The sequence below is a fragment of the Botryllus schlosseri genome, chromosome 1 (genome assembly GCF_051294905.1).
Source record: "Botryllus schlosseri isolate E-star chromosome 1, Bs_hap1, whole genome shotgun sequence".
Taxonomy (NCBI): Eukaryota; Metazoa; Chordata; class Ascidiacea; order Stolidobranchia; family Styelidae; genus Botryllus; species Botryllus schlosseri.
Window position 1 is genome coordinate 10,669,843 of NC_137236.1, and position 20,319 is coordinate 10,690,161.

Below are 20,319 nucleotides of genomic sequence, written 5' to 3' on the forward strand. Positions count from 1 at the left end.
GTCGTCTCAACACACTGAATGGCGAAATAAGGTGATGCGTGAATCTTATCTATAACTTGACACTCAATACCCTTTGCGAGCTCATCGATGCGTTTTTTAATGGTAGAATTAGATAGAGAAATCGCCGCAAGCTTCTTACTGCTCGCCTCACCCAACACGAGCCTAGCTGCTCGTAGCATGCAGGGTTTTATCAACGTTTCGCCAATACTATGGGGTTTCTTCTCTAGAGTTATCATGTAAGCAATTACGAAAGACGCTTCAAGGACTTCAGCAGCCGGGGATTGACGAAAGCACTTGCTACTCGCACCCTTCATTTTCTCAAATGAGGCTTTCTTGCTTTGGAAAAAAGATAGAGGCTTCAATTGATGGGCGGAATGTTTTTTCTCGAGATGACGCTCCAGACGAGTTGGTCTCAACGCGTCGTTGCTCAGCTTTTGAAAACATATCACGCATTGCGGCACAACTTCGCCATTTACAATGGTCTCTATGAATCCAAATTTCAGGTAATCTTCGACATACTTTCTCTTTTTACCACTCATACCAGTTCAAGCAAATTGACGATGTCGATGAAAATTCACGCCCACGCCGCTGCCTACAATAACAATATTTTCGAAATCGACATGAGTCGAAACCTCGGCGACACAGGTGCAGACAATTTCATTGTGACATCATCGTGCAATAGACAACGATATATGATCATGCGCTTGATGAATGTAAACCAGTGGTTCTTAACCTTGCTCCCAGCGCCCCCCAGGGGGCGTTGGCGATTTTGAAGGGGGGCGGAAACGCTCAGGGGGCGAAATGGGGGGCGCTGGGCTCAGGGGGGCGGTATGGGGGGCGCTAGAGAAAAATGGGTTCGCAGTAGATGATGTGGTGATAGGACATATCCTTATTGAGTATTCAGAGCAAATTAACACCGAAAACTTTGTTATATATAGCCTTCAAAGTACATATAGATTTTATTGTCTATGGGCGCCTAAATGACTGGCACCGAATGTTCCTGTCTTGGCAATCTGATCCCCAGAACACGAATTCCATCTGGCAGGGAAAAATTATATGCCAGTGAAGAAATACCAATTTGAAATCGTGTATGTCTCTTAGTTTAGTACGATTGGGCGACAGGGATATTCCTGTTGGGCGATATCCCTGTAGGGCGAATCTATATTTTTTGATATTGCAGACAGGAGGTCACGAAATAACATCATGCAACGAAGTCATATTAACGGGTTCGCCCACCCGAATATGTTTAATTATTAGTTACGGGCCGCACAGTTTCCACGACACCTCACAATGTTCTCTTCAAGTCTTGATGAGTCTGCGCACACTCAACAACTCACTGCGCTGACCCTTGGACAACAGTGCGTAACGACTAAAAAAAGGTCATAACTTCGGATTTGTTGTGGGCAACGTAGATTTTCTGTGCGCAGAGACGGTGTCAGCACTGCGCAGGTGCGCAGCTTTGAGGGAACATTGCATCTCACTCAGCTCTACCGGTAAATCTGGTAACGTGAGCAGAGAGACCAAAGAAAGTGATAGCAGTATATTTGCAATCCCCGGTCTTACTAACCGATTTTAGCATGAATTATCGAAAGTTTTCGCGCTTCGCACTGGCTCGCTAAACTGTAGGCTACAGCTGATTCCGTGGCAAAAGCGAACAACGTGATGGGGGGGGGGTCGGTTTATCACCCTATGGGAGCCCAAGACCCAAGTTTTTTCAGGGGCCTGACGAAGTGACGTTTCGTTCCTGCCAACGGGTATACGCCCGAAGATGTATAATTATTATTGAGGGGTCCTCTTTTCAAACACACATCACTCAGCTCTACCGGTAAATCTGTTTACGTGAGCAGAGAGAGGATAAAAATTGATCTCAATATACATGCAATTCCCGATCATATTGACCAATTTCAATCATTAATTAGTGAAATTTTCCGCGCTTCGCGCGTCTAGGCGAAAGTAGCTGCCTCAGTAGATGGACACCCAATGTAGATACCTAGTATCAGAAAATAGCGGACAGCCGAATGGGGTCTGGGGGTGAAGCCCCCCGGAAATTTGGTTTATCACCCGATGGGGGCCCAGGACCAACGTTTTTTGTTAGGGGTGGGGGGGGGTGAAGAAGTGCTGTTACGGCGCTGGTAACGAATAATTTTACCTACGGGCACGCCCGAATATGTTTAATTATAACTTACGGGCCCGTTATTTTCCTATACAACAGCTCACTCAGCGGTACTGGTAAATCTGATTACGTGGGCTGAGAGGATAAAAAGTTTATAGCGACTTATATATATAATTACCACCTATTCATTCATGCATTATAGAAGATTTTGGTACCTAGGGCGACCAGGCCACACAAACTTTGCTTACCATCGAAATCACGCTATGGGGTTCGTGGGGGCGAAGCCCTCAGAAGTTTGGTTTATCACGCTATGGGTGCGCAAGGCAATCGTTTATAGGGGGGTTGACGAAGTGCTATTACGGCCCTCCCTCTTACTAATTGTCTTTATTACATTCCTCACAATATGAAGGTGGGGGGGGGGGGGGGGCGCTGGAGCAAGATAATTTTTGAAAGGGGGCGCTGGACGAAAAAAGGTTAAGAACCACTGATGTAAACCATGTAATACCGTTCATAATATCATCCATTCGCTTGCCTAGCGGAATGTTCAAAAGTACAGAACGTGTAACATTGTAACAGTAATCCCGATAAATCTTCAGATAGTTGTAGATGAGAACAAATAACTTATGTTGATTATGTAAGAAGATTCATTATTTGTAATATTTGTGATCTAGCGAATTATCCGCAAAATGTTAACAAATTTTCGAGTCAGGTATGATAAGCCTGTAAGTTTGAAGATAATTACATGAATATGCGGTGATCGATATGTTATTAGTGCGAGATATAGATGTATGCTGGTAGTGACCACATGGAGCATGGCGTCGTTCTGTCCTGCCATGCTAAATTTGATCAGTTTTGGAATTGAATTAAATTGTGTTGATTTAGGGTAGCCTGAGTGAGGACAAAAACGGGGGCAACGTATATTGCATGTAAGTCTGTCTTAGGCAGTGCAGTTCGCCAGCTACTAACAAGAGCTGCCCAGCGCGACGAGCTTTAGGCTACTGTCAAAGCGATTAAGCAATTAATGACTTACACGTGGGAATTGCTCTCTATATCTCCAAAGAATTTCAAAAATTTGCTCAAATGAAGTTGAAATCAGCCTATACTCCGTTGAGCGCGGCTGCTAGAGTTTGTATTTTGCAAGCTTTCTTGAATATGGAATAAGTTTCATCTTCATCAATCGCCTTCTCATAATCGATGTGAAACACATGTTTAGTTACGTACAATTTATACTGACTTTGTCAATTTCTCGCGCCCCCCTTATACTGACTTTCTCAATTTCTCGCCCCCCCCCCCCCCCTGAGAGCCTCCCGCGCCCCCAGGGGGGGGGGCGCCCCCCAGGTTGAGAACCCCTGCCCTAAAGAATAGGCAAGTTCATGCTACAGTACAGGTGGACCAGATGTGAAATATCGTGGTACCAGTGTTGTGATGACTCGAGTCATGACTTGACTCGAGTCAGACTCAAGTCCACTTTTTCCTATGACTTGACTTGACTTGAGTCACTGTGGAAAAATGACTTGACTTGACTTGACTTGGTACGGAGCATCAAAATTGTGCATTGACTCGTGACTCGGAGCAAAATTTACGAGTCAATTTCAAGTCATCAAGTAAACGTTGTCGAATAAATCACTGTATCTTGCGTACGTTCGGATTGTTCGAGATACGCCGGTGTCAATCGTGAGAGCAACCAGTCACTCACTGATTGTACGTTACACTGATCCTCCATTGTTAGATCACAAATAAATTGACCGCAAACTATACGATCACAGCTTACGCTTCCGTAGCAGTAGGAGTAGAAGATTAACATAAATAGCAATGTGTCTCTGTTTCTTAGACGGCTAAATGCTTAGGCCTACGTTGCGCAGTGCTCACATTTACCAACCCTCTTGCATGATTTAAATCGAACAAATATAGTTTGTTCGTTTACATTTTTACGGATGTGTAGATGGGTATTGGGTAGTGTAGGCAATTGTACCATATCAATTTGTTTCAACTTCTCGAAGCTTCGTATTAAGTCCTATATATTGGCTGATAATAACTGACTGTAGCATGGAGCTGTACAGTTACTCCCGTATTTTATTAGCAGTCCTACGTGTTCAAGAGGGAGACAACGTCTTTTTGGATGTATAGTTAACTAGATATTCGTTATTTGACTCAAGATAAATGATCAATTAGGGTGGATTGCACAGATGTCGATTAATCCCTAATCGCCGATTAAACGTCAGTAATCGGCTGGCTTCCGTGGTACGGATGCCGATCTGCCACTAATCGCTGAATTTTAATCGGCCAAATGTTATCCGCCGAGCGAGGTGTCTAGAAAGTCGATCGGCTGTGTGCTTCGCGTCGAATGCGGTCTGGGCTGGCTATAGGTACACTAGTATTTGGTATTGACTTGGTGTTAACTGGATGCTCTGACGTGCAGTTGCGGTATTAGCTGAAAATATTGTACTCAGACACTACTACAACTGTTGGCGCATATTATGGGCGTGGGCCTGCCACAGCCGATAGTACCTTATGCTATGATTACCGGTATGAATTTTTTTTACAGACTGTACAGAATTCGATAGTATACTTTGGAAATAAAATACGAGGACGGAAAATTGCAACAGACAGGAAAAGTTTAGAATAATTGAATTGATAGAAGAATATATTGAAACCAAGGAAGACAAAAAGACTGATGGCAAAACAACAAAACAAAAAGATGCGGCCTGAGATGTAATCAGTAATCAATATGCAGCTATGAATACTGGTCCTGCGCGTGCAGCCGTACAACTGGCCAAATCCAGAATGTATTGAAAAATTTGAAACGAAAAGCAAAAAAGTTATATGCATCACGACGCGTTGAACGGGCCAAAACTGGCCCACCTCCACCTCCAGATGACGAACTACTTGGAAAAGGTTTTCGATAGGTAATTTTACTGGCAATTCTTCAAAATTCGCAGTAGGAGATGTATTGTTTCCATCTGTGTTTATCGTGACTCTCTGCGTGCTTCATACTCACGTTTTAACGCTCATTTTGAACTGAATAGACAAATTTTGATGATCATGAAAAACATGGATTTATTGTCTTTTTAGTAATTCCCAACCAACTAACCATATCCAGAGACTGCTGCACGTCATCAGCTATACGAAAACGACACATGGGGAACACTGCTTGGCAAATTCCTAATCTGAACCGCTCCTTAATCAATCTGCAATTGATTTTTATAGCACTGGTATATTTATTATCACTTATTCCATCTCAAATTGAATGTTTAAAACATCGGTATGACTACGAACAATGGTGAGTGCATTTAGGACATGAACTTTTTTAATATGTTACAACCAACGGCAGAGGAACTTGCATCCAATTTTAACTTGCAACAGTCTGGCTTTGCTACTGTGCAGGTGCCTGAGCAGTATCGTTGGCCATATTATTGTTAGGCTTGCAACTTGACTTGAAGATTTGACTTCGAGTCAGGATTTCTCATACCGTATGTCATACTGAAGCAGTGATTCGAGTCAAATCCAATCATCCTATTCCAAACAGGTAATTTTGACTCGAGTCAAGTCATGATTTTAGTCATCCATCCTTCCTATGTTTCGCGAGGTTAGGATAAACCATGAAAAAATAATTTTAAAGTAACTTTTCTAATGTATTTCTAACAAAATTTTTTAAATAAAATGTTTATTCAGATGCATATTCCCAAGATTCAGTTTGCACCTTCATCATCGACGAGGATGTGAGCACAGAGGCTTTTTCTTCATGTCACAACAGCGATGGTAAGTTGAGGTACTAATTTGAAATCCATATGAATCATGTTGGTACTAATATAGCCACACGAATACTTCAAATAGAACACTCTATTGAACTTGAACTCTATTGAACCAATACAACTGTTGTTAACCATAGATTTCTTGCAGCAAATGAAATTGCTGCCCTTTTCGTTGTTGATGGCGATGTGACGCTTCCTTCAGTTCCCTCGACAGACTCCAGGATGGAACACCAGACCGGTAAGTGTTAGCATTAGCACACAATGATGGTGATGCAACCCACAGTTTATTCTTTACTACATTCAGATATACAAGATGAAACAGAGAACACAAAAAGCTCAGCGCTAATTTTCTCGAAAAAGAGAGCAAGAATTCCAAATTTGGAAATACCAGGTGTGTTGATGAAAAAAATCATATTTTAACTATAATGTTGGTGATCAAAATGTGGTGTTCAGAAATGAGCGTCCTGGAAATGGCGAAGGAGCAGCATGATATCAGAATGAAATATTTTGAATTACAGATGCATGTCAAGTACCAGAAACTGGAAATTGAAAGGCAGAAACTGGAAATGGAAAAAGAACTGCATAATTGAGAAAATACAGCAACGAATCGAAATAGCACAAAAACCAGACTTGGACAACTAGTTAATTGGCTGTATAATTAGAATAGTAAGTGTAAATGCCAGTAGTATAATTCTAACCTAATTTCTGGTTTTGCTGAAAATTCTACAATAGAACTCTACAATACTAAGCGAGTAATCCCTATTCTAATTTAATTGAAAAATAACTACTGTATCTATAATTCTATTTTAATTTGGAAAAATATGCAGCCATAATTATAATTATAGTCTAATTTTGAAAAGCTGATTTTCTAGTTGTCCAATTCTGACTACAGCATAGGCTACTGGATCTCGTAATAAAAATGATTGACGAGGAATTGAATGTGTGGTTATTGGTGTTCAAACACGAGATGAAATACTCGAGACATTACAGAGAAGTGAATCTGTCTCCGCTGAAGTCGTGCTCGGTTGTGCCGTCACGTTAGTGGTGTCGCTAACCTCCAGGGTTCCAATGGATTTGCTCTGTCTTTGACCAATCTTCTTGGCACTCTCTCTTCTGCTAGGCTCTCTAACATCTGGAGGGTAGCATAACATTGAGGTATGGATCCAGTGTTATTCTCAGTCGATATTGTACTATATTAATGTAGCTCTCTATAAAACAGGTTGTATTGAATTTTATGGTGGATCAAATTCTTGATAAACTGAAGTGAGGTTTGGCTGTCAACAAACAAGATTAGCCTACTCAACTGGGTAACAGCAGATAACTTTGCATTGCAAAATTGTAACATAAATGCATTACTATTTGTACAGCACTTGAGCACATGTATGCTAGGCTTACCATACGTCCTCTTTTAAGAGGATTTGTCCTCTTTTTTGACTTTTTTGGAAGTGTCCTCGGAGGACGCCCTTTTGTCCTCTTTTTTGAGATTTTGTCCTCTTTTTTGAAAATTTAGGTCAGATATAGAGGAAATTGCGAGTGATATGCCGCAAATTAGCGCAGAAGTGAAGCTCCGGCGGGTATTTCGGAGGAAAAGCGGTGATTGCAGCACTGAGCGAAATGAAGACCTTTTTTTTTTTTTTTTTTTTTTTTTTAGTCATCCACCTAGCAATGTGGAGTGAAAAACGTGTTTTTGAGCTCTGAGCGGAAGTGATGACCTTTTTTTTTTTTAGTATTCTACTCCGGTTTTGTATCTTGCAAATTTCTGAAAAAGTGTCCTCTTTTTGCATTTTCAAAATATGGTAAGCCTAATGTATGCACATGACTTATTATATGATAACATCGTCACATTGCACATTTGCACAACAGTTAGATCCTTGCAATGGCTGAAATTTACTTCTACACTCCTGCAGAGCCAATTGTCATTGGTATGGAGAAATCAAAAGTTCGTATGCAAATGTGTGTGATACAGAATCTACACAGACGTTTTGTATGAACTCAATTTGTATATCTTCACATTGAAGAAGCGGCTATCATGACTAATCCACCAATAAACGGAAAATAAAATTCTATTTGAAAAGTATCTATCTAGTTCAAGATATCCCTGAGTAATGATATACATGTTCTGCAATATACGAAATTTGTAGTAGAGTTTCTGGCATAGCGATACCGGTATAAGGCGATGATTTTGGTACGCTATTCCTACAATACCTCTTTTCATAACCTCAAAACTTTTGTTCTGACGGGTTCTGGCGTTTATAACCTTACACTGTGCAATAGCAACAGTTTAGTTAGCTGCTATACGTAAAGCACACGCACATGACATCAACTAAACATACTTATTACTTATCTATGAAGAGCTCATCACTCCATTATGACGACACACTTCATATCGCCACCGACCGAAAACAGCTGATTGCTAACGTACGTTATTTGCGTCGATTTGCGTCAGTAATCCGCGATAAGATAACTCACAGGCGAATCCGTATCTGTACCACAGAGTCACCAGGTGACCTTGCTCGCTGATTAAATTATCGCCGATTAAGGCAATCGGTGATTACTTTTCAATCGGTATCTGTGCAATCCACCCTTAATCTGTCTTTCACACAGCTAGCAAAATTTAATGACTTTGAATCATCACTCATACTTCGAAAATTCAATTTTACTTGAATTGTGACTTGACTCGTGACTTGACTTGACTTGACTCGACTTGACTCGAGTCACCTCCAAAAATAAGTGACTTGACTTGACTTGACTCGAGTAACCTTCGAAAATCGATTGACATGACTTGACTCGAGTCAAAATCTGCAATGACTCGAGATGACTCGTGACTCGAAGGTAGTGACTTGATCCCAACACTGCGTGGTACTTCGTGCCAGATGGTTATAAATAAGGCTGTGTACCTAATTGCGGAGGCGTAGCCAAGGAAGTCTCGGGGTCGAGTATGAGAACTATACTGTGTCCGACGGTGGTACGGAATAGCATTTCCTATACGTTGCAGCCTTGCTCATTCTTATCTGGATTAGACCATGAGTGGATAAACATGCAGACCATGCTGACCATGCAGAAATAGTAACATGGGTGTCTTTCCAGGCGTCAGATGTTATGCTTTGGCACGCCCCGTCTTCACTGTCCATCGAACAAGCAAGAACTGAATCAACACTTCGATATCGGACCACGAATAAGTTTCTAAGGCGTTATGGAGCCAACTTGAGAAACTTGTTCCGAGACCATTTTCCTTTGAAACCAGCAGTTAGAGGTAAAGTATATTCGTAGACTAGTTACGTATCGTCGAGTAGTGAAGCGACGATCAAAAAATACGACTGTGTATATAGAAGATGACCCTGTTACAAGGGTTGATTGCATAAACCCAAACGAAATGATTTTTATTCAGAAAATAAGTGGGTATAATTACTGTCACTCGAGTGCATGAGGTAGGCTATTGTTTTGTCTCCTGTTATCAAAATAATGCGGTAACTTATAGCAGTATACTGGCTACCAAAGATTTGCGGGCACCCGCAGGACCTCGGTACCAAGTTAGATAATACCTTTAGAAAGATATAATGGATCGGAATATTGCATCATCCGTATATGAACATTGAACATCAATCCTACAGGAATGTAGTGTGTTTCACACTGTTGTCGTGAACTTCAAGGTGTAACATCCAGTCTAGTACACTACAAAGGTGTACAACATGCGGCCTCAGAAAACTGCAGCAGTTATCACCAAATTCAATAGGCATGAATTGGCGACCGTCAACATGCAGGTCGGACATACCAACTCGCCCCCAAGCTCGCATATGAAATAAATAGCATATTCCAGGATAAAGGTTGTCATTCCTTGAAAATATTTCGTAAATCAATATAGAATACATAGTATTGTTGGAACATCGACTTGAAGCATCGCGTGATCTGGTGATACTGGATTCATCGATATAAATATCGGTACTCTTCCCCTTCCTCAAGAAAAAATACGCATAATGTGCGGTAATAAGTTCATGCTCACTCGCAATTATGCGAGAACGCCATATTGATAATATCGCTTATGGCCTTTAAAATGCTTTAGCTCAAGGATGTGTAACCTGTCGGTGCGTGACTATAATTAGGCTCTGCCACTGTGATATAGTATAGTCATTGCTTTCGCGTCCTAAATTATCGAATAAATCCCCGCCATCAACGATATACCAGTAAACCTGATCACATGGCCCGAGAAAGAATAATAATTAATCGCAATGTATTCAATTAAAGATAACATTGACCTAATGCATTTCTGAATTTAAAAAAAAAACTCCCCGCGAAATTATGATACTCGAGATTTCAGTGAATATGGTAAACCCATCGCATGATCTTTACCAGAACCTGTTCAGTGCGAATGATAAATCTGTGTATGATTTTGGAATGATATCCATAGATAGCGGTGTTGAAATGAAGCACCGTATTCATAGCGCGTTCTGCGGAATGAAATCCACCCAGAATTTGGTTAATCATCGCTTCTGCGGGCCCAAGACCAACGTTTGGTGGGGATGACGAAGTGATGTTTCAATCCTGTATATACAAAAAGGGTTGTACAACATTTTAAAAATGCTGCGTTGTAATGTCTTATTCTATGAATAGATTATTGATTAAAAAAACATAAATGAGCCTGCAAAAACCTCACAGAAAAGCCGTTATAATTTCATTCAAAGCTTTTGAAAGTAGCAGCCGAAGACTGGTCGTGCCACCAACCACAGAACGGTCAGAAGCAGGCAGAAGACTGACAGTACTTACGAAGTCGCGACTCTTGATTAGCTAATCGGCTATGCTTCAACGGTCATGACGGTGCCAGTTTGCTGACTAGCAGAGATGAGCGGATTTGAAATTTCTATGTCCTAATCCAATCCAAATCCGAACCTTCAAATCCAAATCCTAATCCAAATCCATAACTTTTTCATATTGAAGTCCATGTCCAATCCTAATCCGATTCCAACTGGAAATTCAGAAAAAAAAAACTAATTTATGCAATGGAGGGATTCGAAAATTTTCTTTCTCAACTAACAATTCACTTGATTCAAGATAACCTAGTAACCATAAGTACATTAATAACTGATCTGAATAAAGTTTGTCACCATTCGCCACACGACATTTCAATCTCCCAGAAAATAGGTCAATCCAATCCAAATCCTAATCCGTTCTGAAAAAAGTCTAATCCTAATCCAATCCAAATCCGACAAAATTTCACAAATCCTGTTTTTTCAAAACCTAATCCTAATCCATGCTCATCTCTGCTGACTAGGTACTAAGGAAGTCTGTTGATGGCGGAGGATTCTGTGAGCGCATTGTAGGTTGATTGGCAAATAACGATTTAAGATTCATTCAGGACATGTTGAGTCCTGAAAGACATCACGAAGTAACAACAGCTGTTTCACTAAAATTCTTAAAGCATGACTGGTTTATTTAACCTTACATTCCTTGTTTTCATATGGGAGAACAAAGAAAAAAACCTGAGAAATACTGCAAAGGCACTTATGCAAGTGGCGGACAAACTTTTTGCTTCAGAAGCGATCCGACATCATTGAATACAAACAAAGCAATGGCACTGTACTTTGTCTGGTCTTACTGGGCTCCCGTCACAGCATAAATGAAATTTTCGATGTTCCGGGGATTGAGTGAAACAGCCGTTTATGCTTGTCACTTATAAGTTTCCTACGGCAAAATGAATTCTGCCGTAAGTGCTGTCGAAGTCCTTAGTGATGCCGCAGAAAGAGGCGAAATGGCAAGCACAGACTATGGCGGAATGACTAGCCCAAAGACAGTTAGCCTGTAACTTAGCATGTCATGAATGAGTAGAAACTCATTAACGGCAGCATTACCGCCCATGCTTGAATGAAACCTGACCTGAAACGGGTATAAAAAAGAGCTAAATACATTGAAGCGGTGCGGAATTTACACTTCTTCAGAGCTGCACTGTAAGCTACCTGTTTGGCAGGAGCATGCAGGATTGTGTCCTTCATCCATCTTACATTGCGTGATGCACCAATTTGTCAATGACTAATATACTTTAAATGTATCCAGGATAGCAAGAGTAGCCTACAGACGTAATCGCAAGCATATCCGACAGGTATTTTTTAGATATATCTTTAGTTTTATAAGTGCACATGTGATCACTGCTCAACTGCAAATTCAATCACATCTGTCATGCCTGTAGCATTATTACACCAAACTTATCTTAAACTACTCTTACAACTAATACATTAGATGACCAGATGCCACATTATATTATTAGATCACCAACGTGCAATCCGCTTATACAATCACTGACGTCAGTATGTATACTTCATGAACACATAGAAGCACCTGATGAACATCCGTTGCCGTCGTGATCATTGACGCATAGCCGGTCAACCAGTCAAAAGCCGTTATTTCGTGGTTGCTAGTCTCCACGCCATTCATAATGGCTTTTTGTGAGCTTTTTGCAAGCTCGCTCATGTTGTTTTAATCAATAACCCATAGAATGAGACATTACAACGCTGCATTTTATAAATTTTCTTAATTTTGGGCAAGCATATTATCCATGTCACTAGAGTTGCATTTAAAGCAAAAATCAATTTAAAACAGACATGTTTAAAACAAGGCTGTCACTCTGGGTGGACAACTAGACGAAAAAGGCTTCCGAACCATGTCATAAACGGTCCAACATATCTTTAACCAGGACTACATCGTCATGCAGTATTTTTACGGTCGGATGGTCATCATCATCAGAACATCCATTCCACACCAATGATCTATGTCCACGTGCCATAACCGACGAAGATTTAGCGGGTTCTATCATTTTTTACAGGCATTATCTTAAACAGTTTTCAAAACATGTTGTGAACAAAGTGTTTTGAAACGCTATCTGTTCTAAATTTAACCCTACCTGTCACTGTGGAATTGATTTTAGATCACCATCATCGCCAGCCAGTGGATCAATAGTGCTGTTGCCAATTTACTTTTACGTTTCGTCGAGAACGGCTATATTATATGAGGAATGTCTTTGTCATTTTGAGATGTTCAACAAGTGCAAGTTTTAGTAGACGACGAAAATTTATATATAAATCTTTCAAATCGGCCTCATCCGAAATGCTACCTCGGAAAATCTATATAGAACGGAGACGGATGATGATCCTCAGAAATAGCGATGCCGAAAGCTGTTGCGGGACGCGTGTATGTCCGAGAAAGGCGTTGTTTTATTTGTTGAGATTCTACAATTTAAAATTATTCATGTTCAAGGTATTTCATAAGCAATCATGGATATTTGGCGTCTTGGTTGCCCTTCATGTCTGCGCGCTAGCAGTCGGGCATACGATATGGAAGTAATCGATTTTTCGTCACTAGAACACCCCGACCATGATACCGGGGACTACAACTATCTACATGCTTAGTTCATGATGAATGCATAAAAGTAGTTAGACATGATTGCGGAAAAGACATAATGTCACCTGCTTAGAAACTTGATGTTGTGCGAAAACGACATCGGCGATCTTACACAATCGTGAAGTCACATGACTACTATGCATTCCCACACAAGATAAAATTTCATCGCCTACCCTGACCCAAGAATTCAGAATAAAATGTATGATTGTCATGGAAAGAGCCTGTGACTATAATGGCGTATGAGAAGTTTCTGGATCTAGTCTAATCTAGTTCATTAGATCGTAGGTCATATCTATTTTATTCAAATCCAAGGAAGACCTTTCATTACATACATGCACACAAGTCACTCATGGTCGTTGAATGCGTCACAATTCGTTATGTTCGTGCCGATTTCCCGCAAGACTGAATGTATTGTATCGGGAGTCGGGACTATAACGAATCGATGGATGGGATATGCCCTGTCATATATGGAAGTTAGCAATACGCATCGCCAATATTTCTCAATAAATGCTTTCTCGTTACTCATGTTGGTGACTATGAGTTACATTCATAACTTTACTGAAGTAATTTGGTTCGACCATGCATGATTGAATAAAAAGAAGAAATTTAATTTTCAACAAAATGAATCCATATTGCGCGTGCTCAGCAATGGTAGGCTACTTCACACAAATGCTGAGATCAAGTGGTACTTCAAAACTACCACTGATTTTCGTTTAATTGTTCTAGGATTCAGAGACGGTACGACCACTATGAAGAGTCTTCTTTCCTCTCTAATCAGAATAAAGTATCATATTAAAGGATGGTATGACTATTCGATTTTACATGGAAAAACCAGAATAAGCGACGAGAAGCTCTTACCTGGTGACAACAACATTGTGAGTGATTCGTGATCCTATATTCGACGATTCCACTTACAAGTATTATTAAATTACGTTCATAAAGCTGTATAAGATTTAGTGCTGAAGCGACCAACCTTTTCGGAACCAAGAGCTACTATGTGGTACTGATAATAAATGCGAGGGGTCACCTGTTATTGCCGCCGTTTATCCGTGCTTAATTGAATTTATTCATATTCACATTCAGAGCATTTGGCAGGGCATCCACTCTTTAGTAAGAAAAGATAAACTTATACCAGGCGTCATGCCAGCGTCTGCAAGTTGCGTTGCCACATGCGGCGCCAATCTCCAATACGAGTTTAGATAATAACCAGATTCTCTTTCGGACTCACAAGCGAAAACTGCGTTCTAATTTTCCTTAGTATCGACCGACCCGTTTTCAACTGCTGTTCACATGGAATCAATCACCACTTCCATACCTTCAAAACTCTAATTTGAATATTTGATACTGCCATCAATGGCGACTAATATAGTCCTTACGAGCGATCTGGTGCTAGCCGGCACCGCGTTGGTGACGCCTGATTTAGATGGTATCTCATGTTAAGCAGCATCATATCTTTATACCTGATTTATTCGTTTGGCTTGATTTAGGCCAGGGTGAATCAATTGTGGTTTAATTAGGGTAAGGTCTAAAGAAGGCGCGATTTTCTTCAAATCTATGACGTCACATCACCAGATCTGAATATCTTGCTGCCATCATTTTGTAATGATACTTCACCAGTAAGGCGAATATTTTTTGACTTAAAAACGGACGATTTCACACTAAAATTTTTTTCGTTAAGATTGATTTTTTGACAATGAAAAACTACATTTTGACACCATTTTGCGCTCAAGGTTATTTGTAAAACAAGTCAATCAGTGCTCGCGAATACTATGAGCCATCATCACCCATTCAGGTTGAACAAGTATGCCAAAAAAAGAATTCCGACAGCAGAAATGCAAAGAAGGTTTGGAGCAATAAATATTTGTTCACTGGAGTCAGGGGTACATCCGCCCATTTAGTTTGTGCCGAACAGGCGGCCGTGTAATGTCATTTGGTCAGACAAAAACACGGATACCGACACTCGGTCAAGGGAGGGCGAATTTCAGACGACTGCAAGCTTCGCTCAACAACAAGGCCATGCCACCATTAAGCTTCACACTGCTTGAAAGGAAGAGACCAAGAAAATAAGCTTTGTAGTATCCCAAATACATTTTATTGTCTTAATAGAGAAAAAGTGGTTAGGGATTTCAAGAATTTCAAATGTATTATGTTTAACATTGTTTCGAATCAAGATGGCAACTACATATTTTATTAATCGTCATTTTCTCATTACCTAATATCAACACAGCCACTGAGCAGCGTTTATTAACATTGTAATTCGCTGCTTTCAATTTAGAAGTAAAATTAATTCACCACAGAATAGATTAAATTTTCAATTCGGCCCGCCAACATATTTTCGGTTTCTCATTTGGCTCGCCGAGAAGAATAATTGCCCACCACTGATCCAACCCCACATCTAATACGTTATTATAGATTACTGGTGCACAGAATTAACTGTGCATGAACAGAGTGCTAAAAGAACAAAACGACTAAAATATAATTTTCACACAAATCGAGACGAATGAATATTTTTCGAAAAACAATGTGACGTCTACTGCTCCCTTCCTGATACCATTTCAGAAATGCGAGGATTCATCTCGAAAAGTGCCATCGTGTTGTTCGGTCGAAACGCAACAGCGTGATGTCAATTGCTTAAATACAAATGACCTAATAAATATTTTGGATAGCATTGTCCGTAAACGCCGCTGCACACGACGTACCACCACATCAGTCACACTCGGATTACTGACAGGGTCTAATTACGTAAACAGCATGATGATCAAGTCCGGAGTATCCGCACTAATCATTTGGGCTTTTTTTGTCACCGAATAAACGGAAGATTTTGACCTAAAAACTCAAAATATTGACGTTTTTCACCTTAAAAACCTTAATGTTGGGCCAAATTTGATCCCATGTATGTAAATGAGGTGTTTTCCCACATCTTCGAATTGTACTACTTATCTTCATTTCTGGTTGGAACTGTCTGTACTTACGAAGTAGTTTGGCCTGGAAAAACTTTTTTGACTTTGAAACTGACAAATTTTTACATGAAAAAACTTTCTTTTAACGAAATCTGGCCCTATGAAGGATTCCAGTAGTTACGTCACGTATTATTTGTTGTAAGTACAACGAAAGATACTTTCCTACATTATCTGGTAGAAAGTGTCTGTCCTTACTATGTAGCTTGCCAAGAATGGAGAAATTACGTTGAACAGCAGCAGTTGTTGGCTGACAACGCTCAAGTTGTGCGTACAATGCTGGTGACAAACCGTGGTGCTTCTTTATGACAATGTTGCATACATCACAATTTTTCATCTTGTGCTTTTTGATATAATAACCATGTCAACCTATTTGTTTCACTCGACCGTTTTTGATTCACAATTAGCTGGCAATGGGCCACCTACAACGGTGGGCCAACAAAGTAGGCTACCAGCTGTAAAATGTCAAATGTTAATTCATCAATAGCCTTTGTATAAGCTATGGCTCATCGACAGCGCAAAAATCTACGATACAAACGAAATGCAGGATGCCAAATTTTTTTGACTTTGTAAACAATTTGACAATTCTTCGACCTATCGCTTTGGTGACCCCTGCCCTAGTACTTACACCTATATGTATTACCCATTCATGACGCATGCAGTGAAAGTTAGTGAACTGTGACTCCGCATACGGTCCGCGAGGATGTCGATTGTAAATATATTCAGGTTGCATTTATAAGCGAGATGGAGACAAGTTTCGCAGAATACGGCATCGACCACCGGTAAGTTATGATATTTTCATACTAATACTTTGATTCTACAGTTTATTATACCGATTACTAGGGTTGCATTTAAAACAAACATTTCTAAAACAGGACCGTTGTTTAAAACATGTTTTTTTTTGTTTCTGTTTTGTTTTTTAAAGCCACGTCTTCACGAATATTTCTTTGTGACGTCATAGTAGAATGACATTAACAATTGAAAATATCGGGTACTAGCTCCTTTGACGAAATATCTACGTACTATAGCTGTTGAACCGACTATTGTGAGGCTTCCAACCATTCTATGTCGTATACGTCGGCTTTATTGAGTGATAATTGTCCGTAGACTCATTCATCGTGTTTTTTGGAAAGTATTTACACAGTTATGGCATGATTTTGCAACTAAATAAAACAATTTTGGTTAAAAGGCCTTTTTTAAAGATTGTTTGAAACATGTTCTGAACAAAGTGTTTAGACAACCATTTGTTTTAATTGCAACCCTACCTATTACACTGCAGCTTATTCATCATAGTAAATGCTACTTCAGTGGTTCTTAACCGATGTGCTGCTGTACATTAGTGTGCAAATTGGGCTGCTCAGGAATGCCGCGGGTAAATGAAGTGTTAAATAACGTCGACCTATAAGAAAATGGAATCCAAATTTTTACTGTGGCATTGTCGATGGTTCTATCATTTTTTCTCGTTCAGGACACACAAAGTACAATGCGAGGCCATGAACAGCAGATACGAGAGTGTCGAAACCACCAAGTAGCCTACGGTCTCTCAATCAGGCATCCCCTGAGCCTAATGTCCAATGTGCCAATGTTTGACCTATACCAGGGTCGGCAACCTTTTGCTAGTCACGGGCCAAATTTCGAGTGCACAACAATTTGGCGGGCCGGAATTTTCCTTAATACTCTATTTATCGATCACGTCGGCATATTACCCTACAATGCTGCAATCTCAATCATACAAATCACAAAAAGAGCAAACCACACGTATTTACACTTCAACAACGCAAGATAAATGTGACACTTGGCGCAGCTTGCTTTGTGAAAGGTTTTCAACTTCTGGTAACAAGTCAGATGAAGCAAGAATCAGACCATATTCTAAATGGGTGTTGGAATACGTGATCTTAGCTTGCTCTTCGTGAATTTCATTGTTGAAAACAAAAGTCGATGCCATTTCTTTTGCATTGCTGGTCAAGTTGGGATGAAGACCCATTTCAAGAACGTACTCTTTGTCAAAGTCATTCAGCGATATGCTCTTTGTATGAAATTTGTCATTCAATTCAACTGCATCTCATTTCAAATGGGGCCATTTGAAATTTTCTGGCAATGGTTTTGGCGTCCACATTAAACGTAGTACTGAGTAGTCAGAATTTATTTTGTACAGAACGAATGTCGGAAAAGCGGGTGGAAATTCAGTAATTAAATATCGTTTCTCACACTTACAAATGTATAGTGCTGGTACTAGGTTAACTCTCCTCCAGAGGAAAGTGAGCATAATTTTCTTTGTACTGTTGACATTCCCAGAGTCGCAGTTTTGTTTCGAATGCGTCTCAACATCTCATGTATTTAGTTGTTTCCCCCTGAAGTTCCAAATTCAATTTGTTTAGATGTGACGTTAAATGTATTACGAAAGCTAGATTAGATACCCATTTTCGATGACAAGATTATGAGTTGGCGATGTTTGTATTTTCAAGGAAAGTTGCTATTTCATTTCTCAGTTCATACACTCGTGCAAGCATAGCTTCTCGACTTAATGCCCGAACATGGCAGATATACAAGACATTGCCATATTGATACTCTGCTTCTAGTAATATCTGAGGTAGGCTAACTGTCGGTCATTCAGTTTGTGAGACAGAATCAACTTTCACCATTGTGTCCAAAACACTATTCAGGTTTGTTGTCTTAGCGTAAAATGTCTTCTGGTGAATTAAACTACAGATGACTAACCTACGGATGTTAGTTAAGTATAATGAAACATGGAAAGTTTGAGATTTTGACATTGCGTCTGAGCAGAGGAACGGCACCTTTATTGTCGCACACTATCTGAGAGGCAAACCCTTAAAAAAGTATGGTATACCCTCGGTTGCGCTATACACCCGCTTGATAAGCACTGGTCTAGTCTACTCCACAAACATTCTCCATCTCCTAATTTCAGTACGAGATAGGCTACTAGTCGACCGCCTTCGCACCAGTTTTATGGCGTAACAATAGACTAATACGGCGTAGGATACTTTATATCGGAGCAATGCCGCATTCTTTCCAAGCAGTGCAGCACTGCAGATTGGAACTCATTACATAACGGCGGGCCGTATTATCGTGGGAAATAGTTATTTCGTCGCGGGCCGGACGATTTCGCTTGGCGGGCCGGATCCGGCCCGCGGGCCGTAGGTTGCCGACCCTTGACCTATACCACTCTTTTTCAGGCTTCCTCGCTCTTTTTCATTATCTTCCTTGAATTCGTCCTTGGTCGGGTCCTATTCAGGGCAGTTTTGTAACGTCACTATGAGCACATAGAACCAGTCGAGGGGTCTCCACCGTTGATGATGGTGAAACGCCAATTCACTCGCGTATAATAGCAGTTGGGAAGGGTACTCGAAGTGCTGGGGTGCCGCGAACTATATTATCTTCGAGACGGGGCCTCAAGCCCAAAAACCTTGACAACCACAGCGCTTTTCATAAACTGAAAGTTGTTGTTCATATAATATGATTATTAGCGATATCAATTTCTTAAATATATATCCTGTTATTTAAGCTGAATTAATCACAGATTTTTTCCTTTCATTTGTGCTACTCTTTATCAATACCACATTTGTCAGAAATGACCATTTACAATTTCACGGGTTCAATGAGGCAACGACGCCATATGTTTACTTGAATGTTATCGGAAATGATCTTCAACGCTCCAAATATTTCCGAATTCAGGTGGATTTTGGTATTACGCGCATTGAGAACAATCACCGAATATTTATCTGTAATTTACAGGTTACTTCCCACAGAACGATTCCGAATCCGACAGTCACTAAATTCGAAAACACGTCTGCCTCAGGAGACTTCTATTTACATTATCATGCGATACAGTTCGGAAATCTGTCAATGCCAACAGAGTGTCGGTTTTATTTTTACGTGTCAAATGAGAAGGTATGACGTGAAATAGGTAACAAAATGGATCAGGAATTGCATCTATTTATCTTATATAGATGGTATACATTTTTGCATTTCCCAAAATATTCAAGAAAATATTCTAGGCCGGTGATTTTAGACTTGAAGCGATGCGATGTATTTTCCATTGACACGAGAGAATTCTCTAACTTGAAATTTTGAGTATACACAGAGCAATAAC

The 20,319-nt window shown here is 40.2% G+C and overlaps 1 protein-coding gene across 2 annotated transcripts in view; it reads left to right on the forward strand.

Moving 5' to 3' along the window:
* The window catches only part of LOC145454024 (uncharacterized), a 55,871-nt gene that overhangs the window by 23,784 nt on the left and 11,768 nt on the right, over positions 1–20,319 (forward strand). For both annotated transcript variants that reach the window (XM_080332115.1, XM_080332036.1), the window contains exons 6-10: positions 8,953–9,118; positions 13,978–14,126; positions 16,935–16,990; positions 19,796–19,901; positions 19,962–20,117. In XM_080332115.1, coding sequence (XP_080188241.1) covers positions 8,953–9,118; positions 13,978–14,126; positions 16,935–16,990; positions 19,796–19,901; positions 19,962–20,117 — 633 coding nt within the window. The remainder of the gene's footprint in view (positions 1–8,952; positions 9,119–13,977; positions 14,127–16,934; positions 16,991–19,795; positions 19,902–19,961; positions 20,118–20,319) is intronic.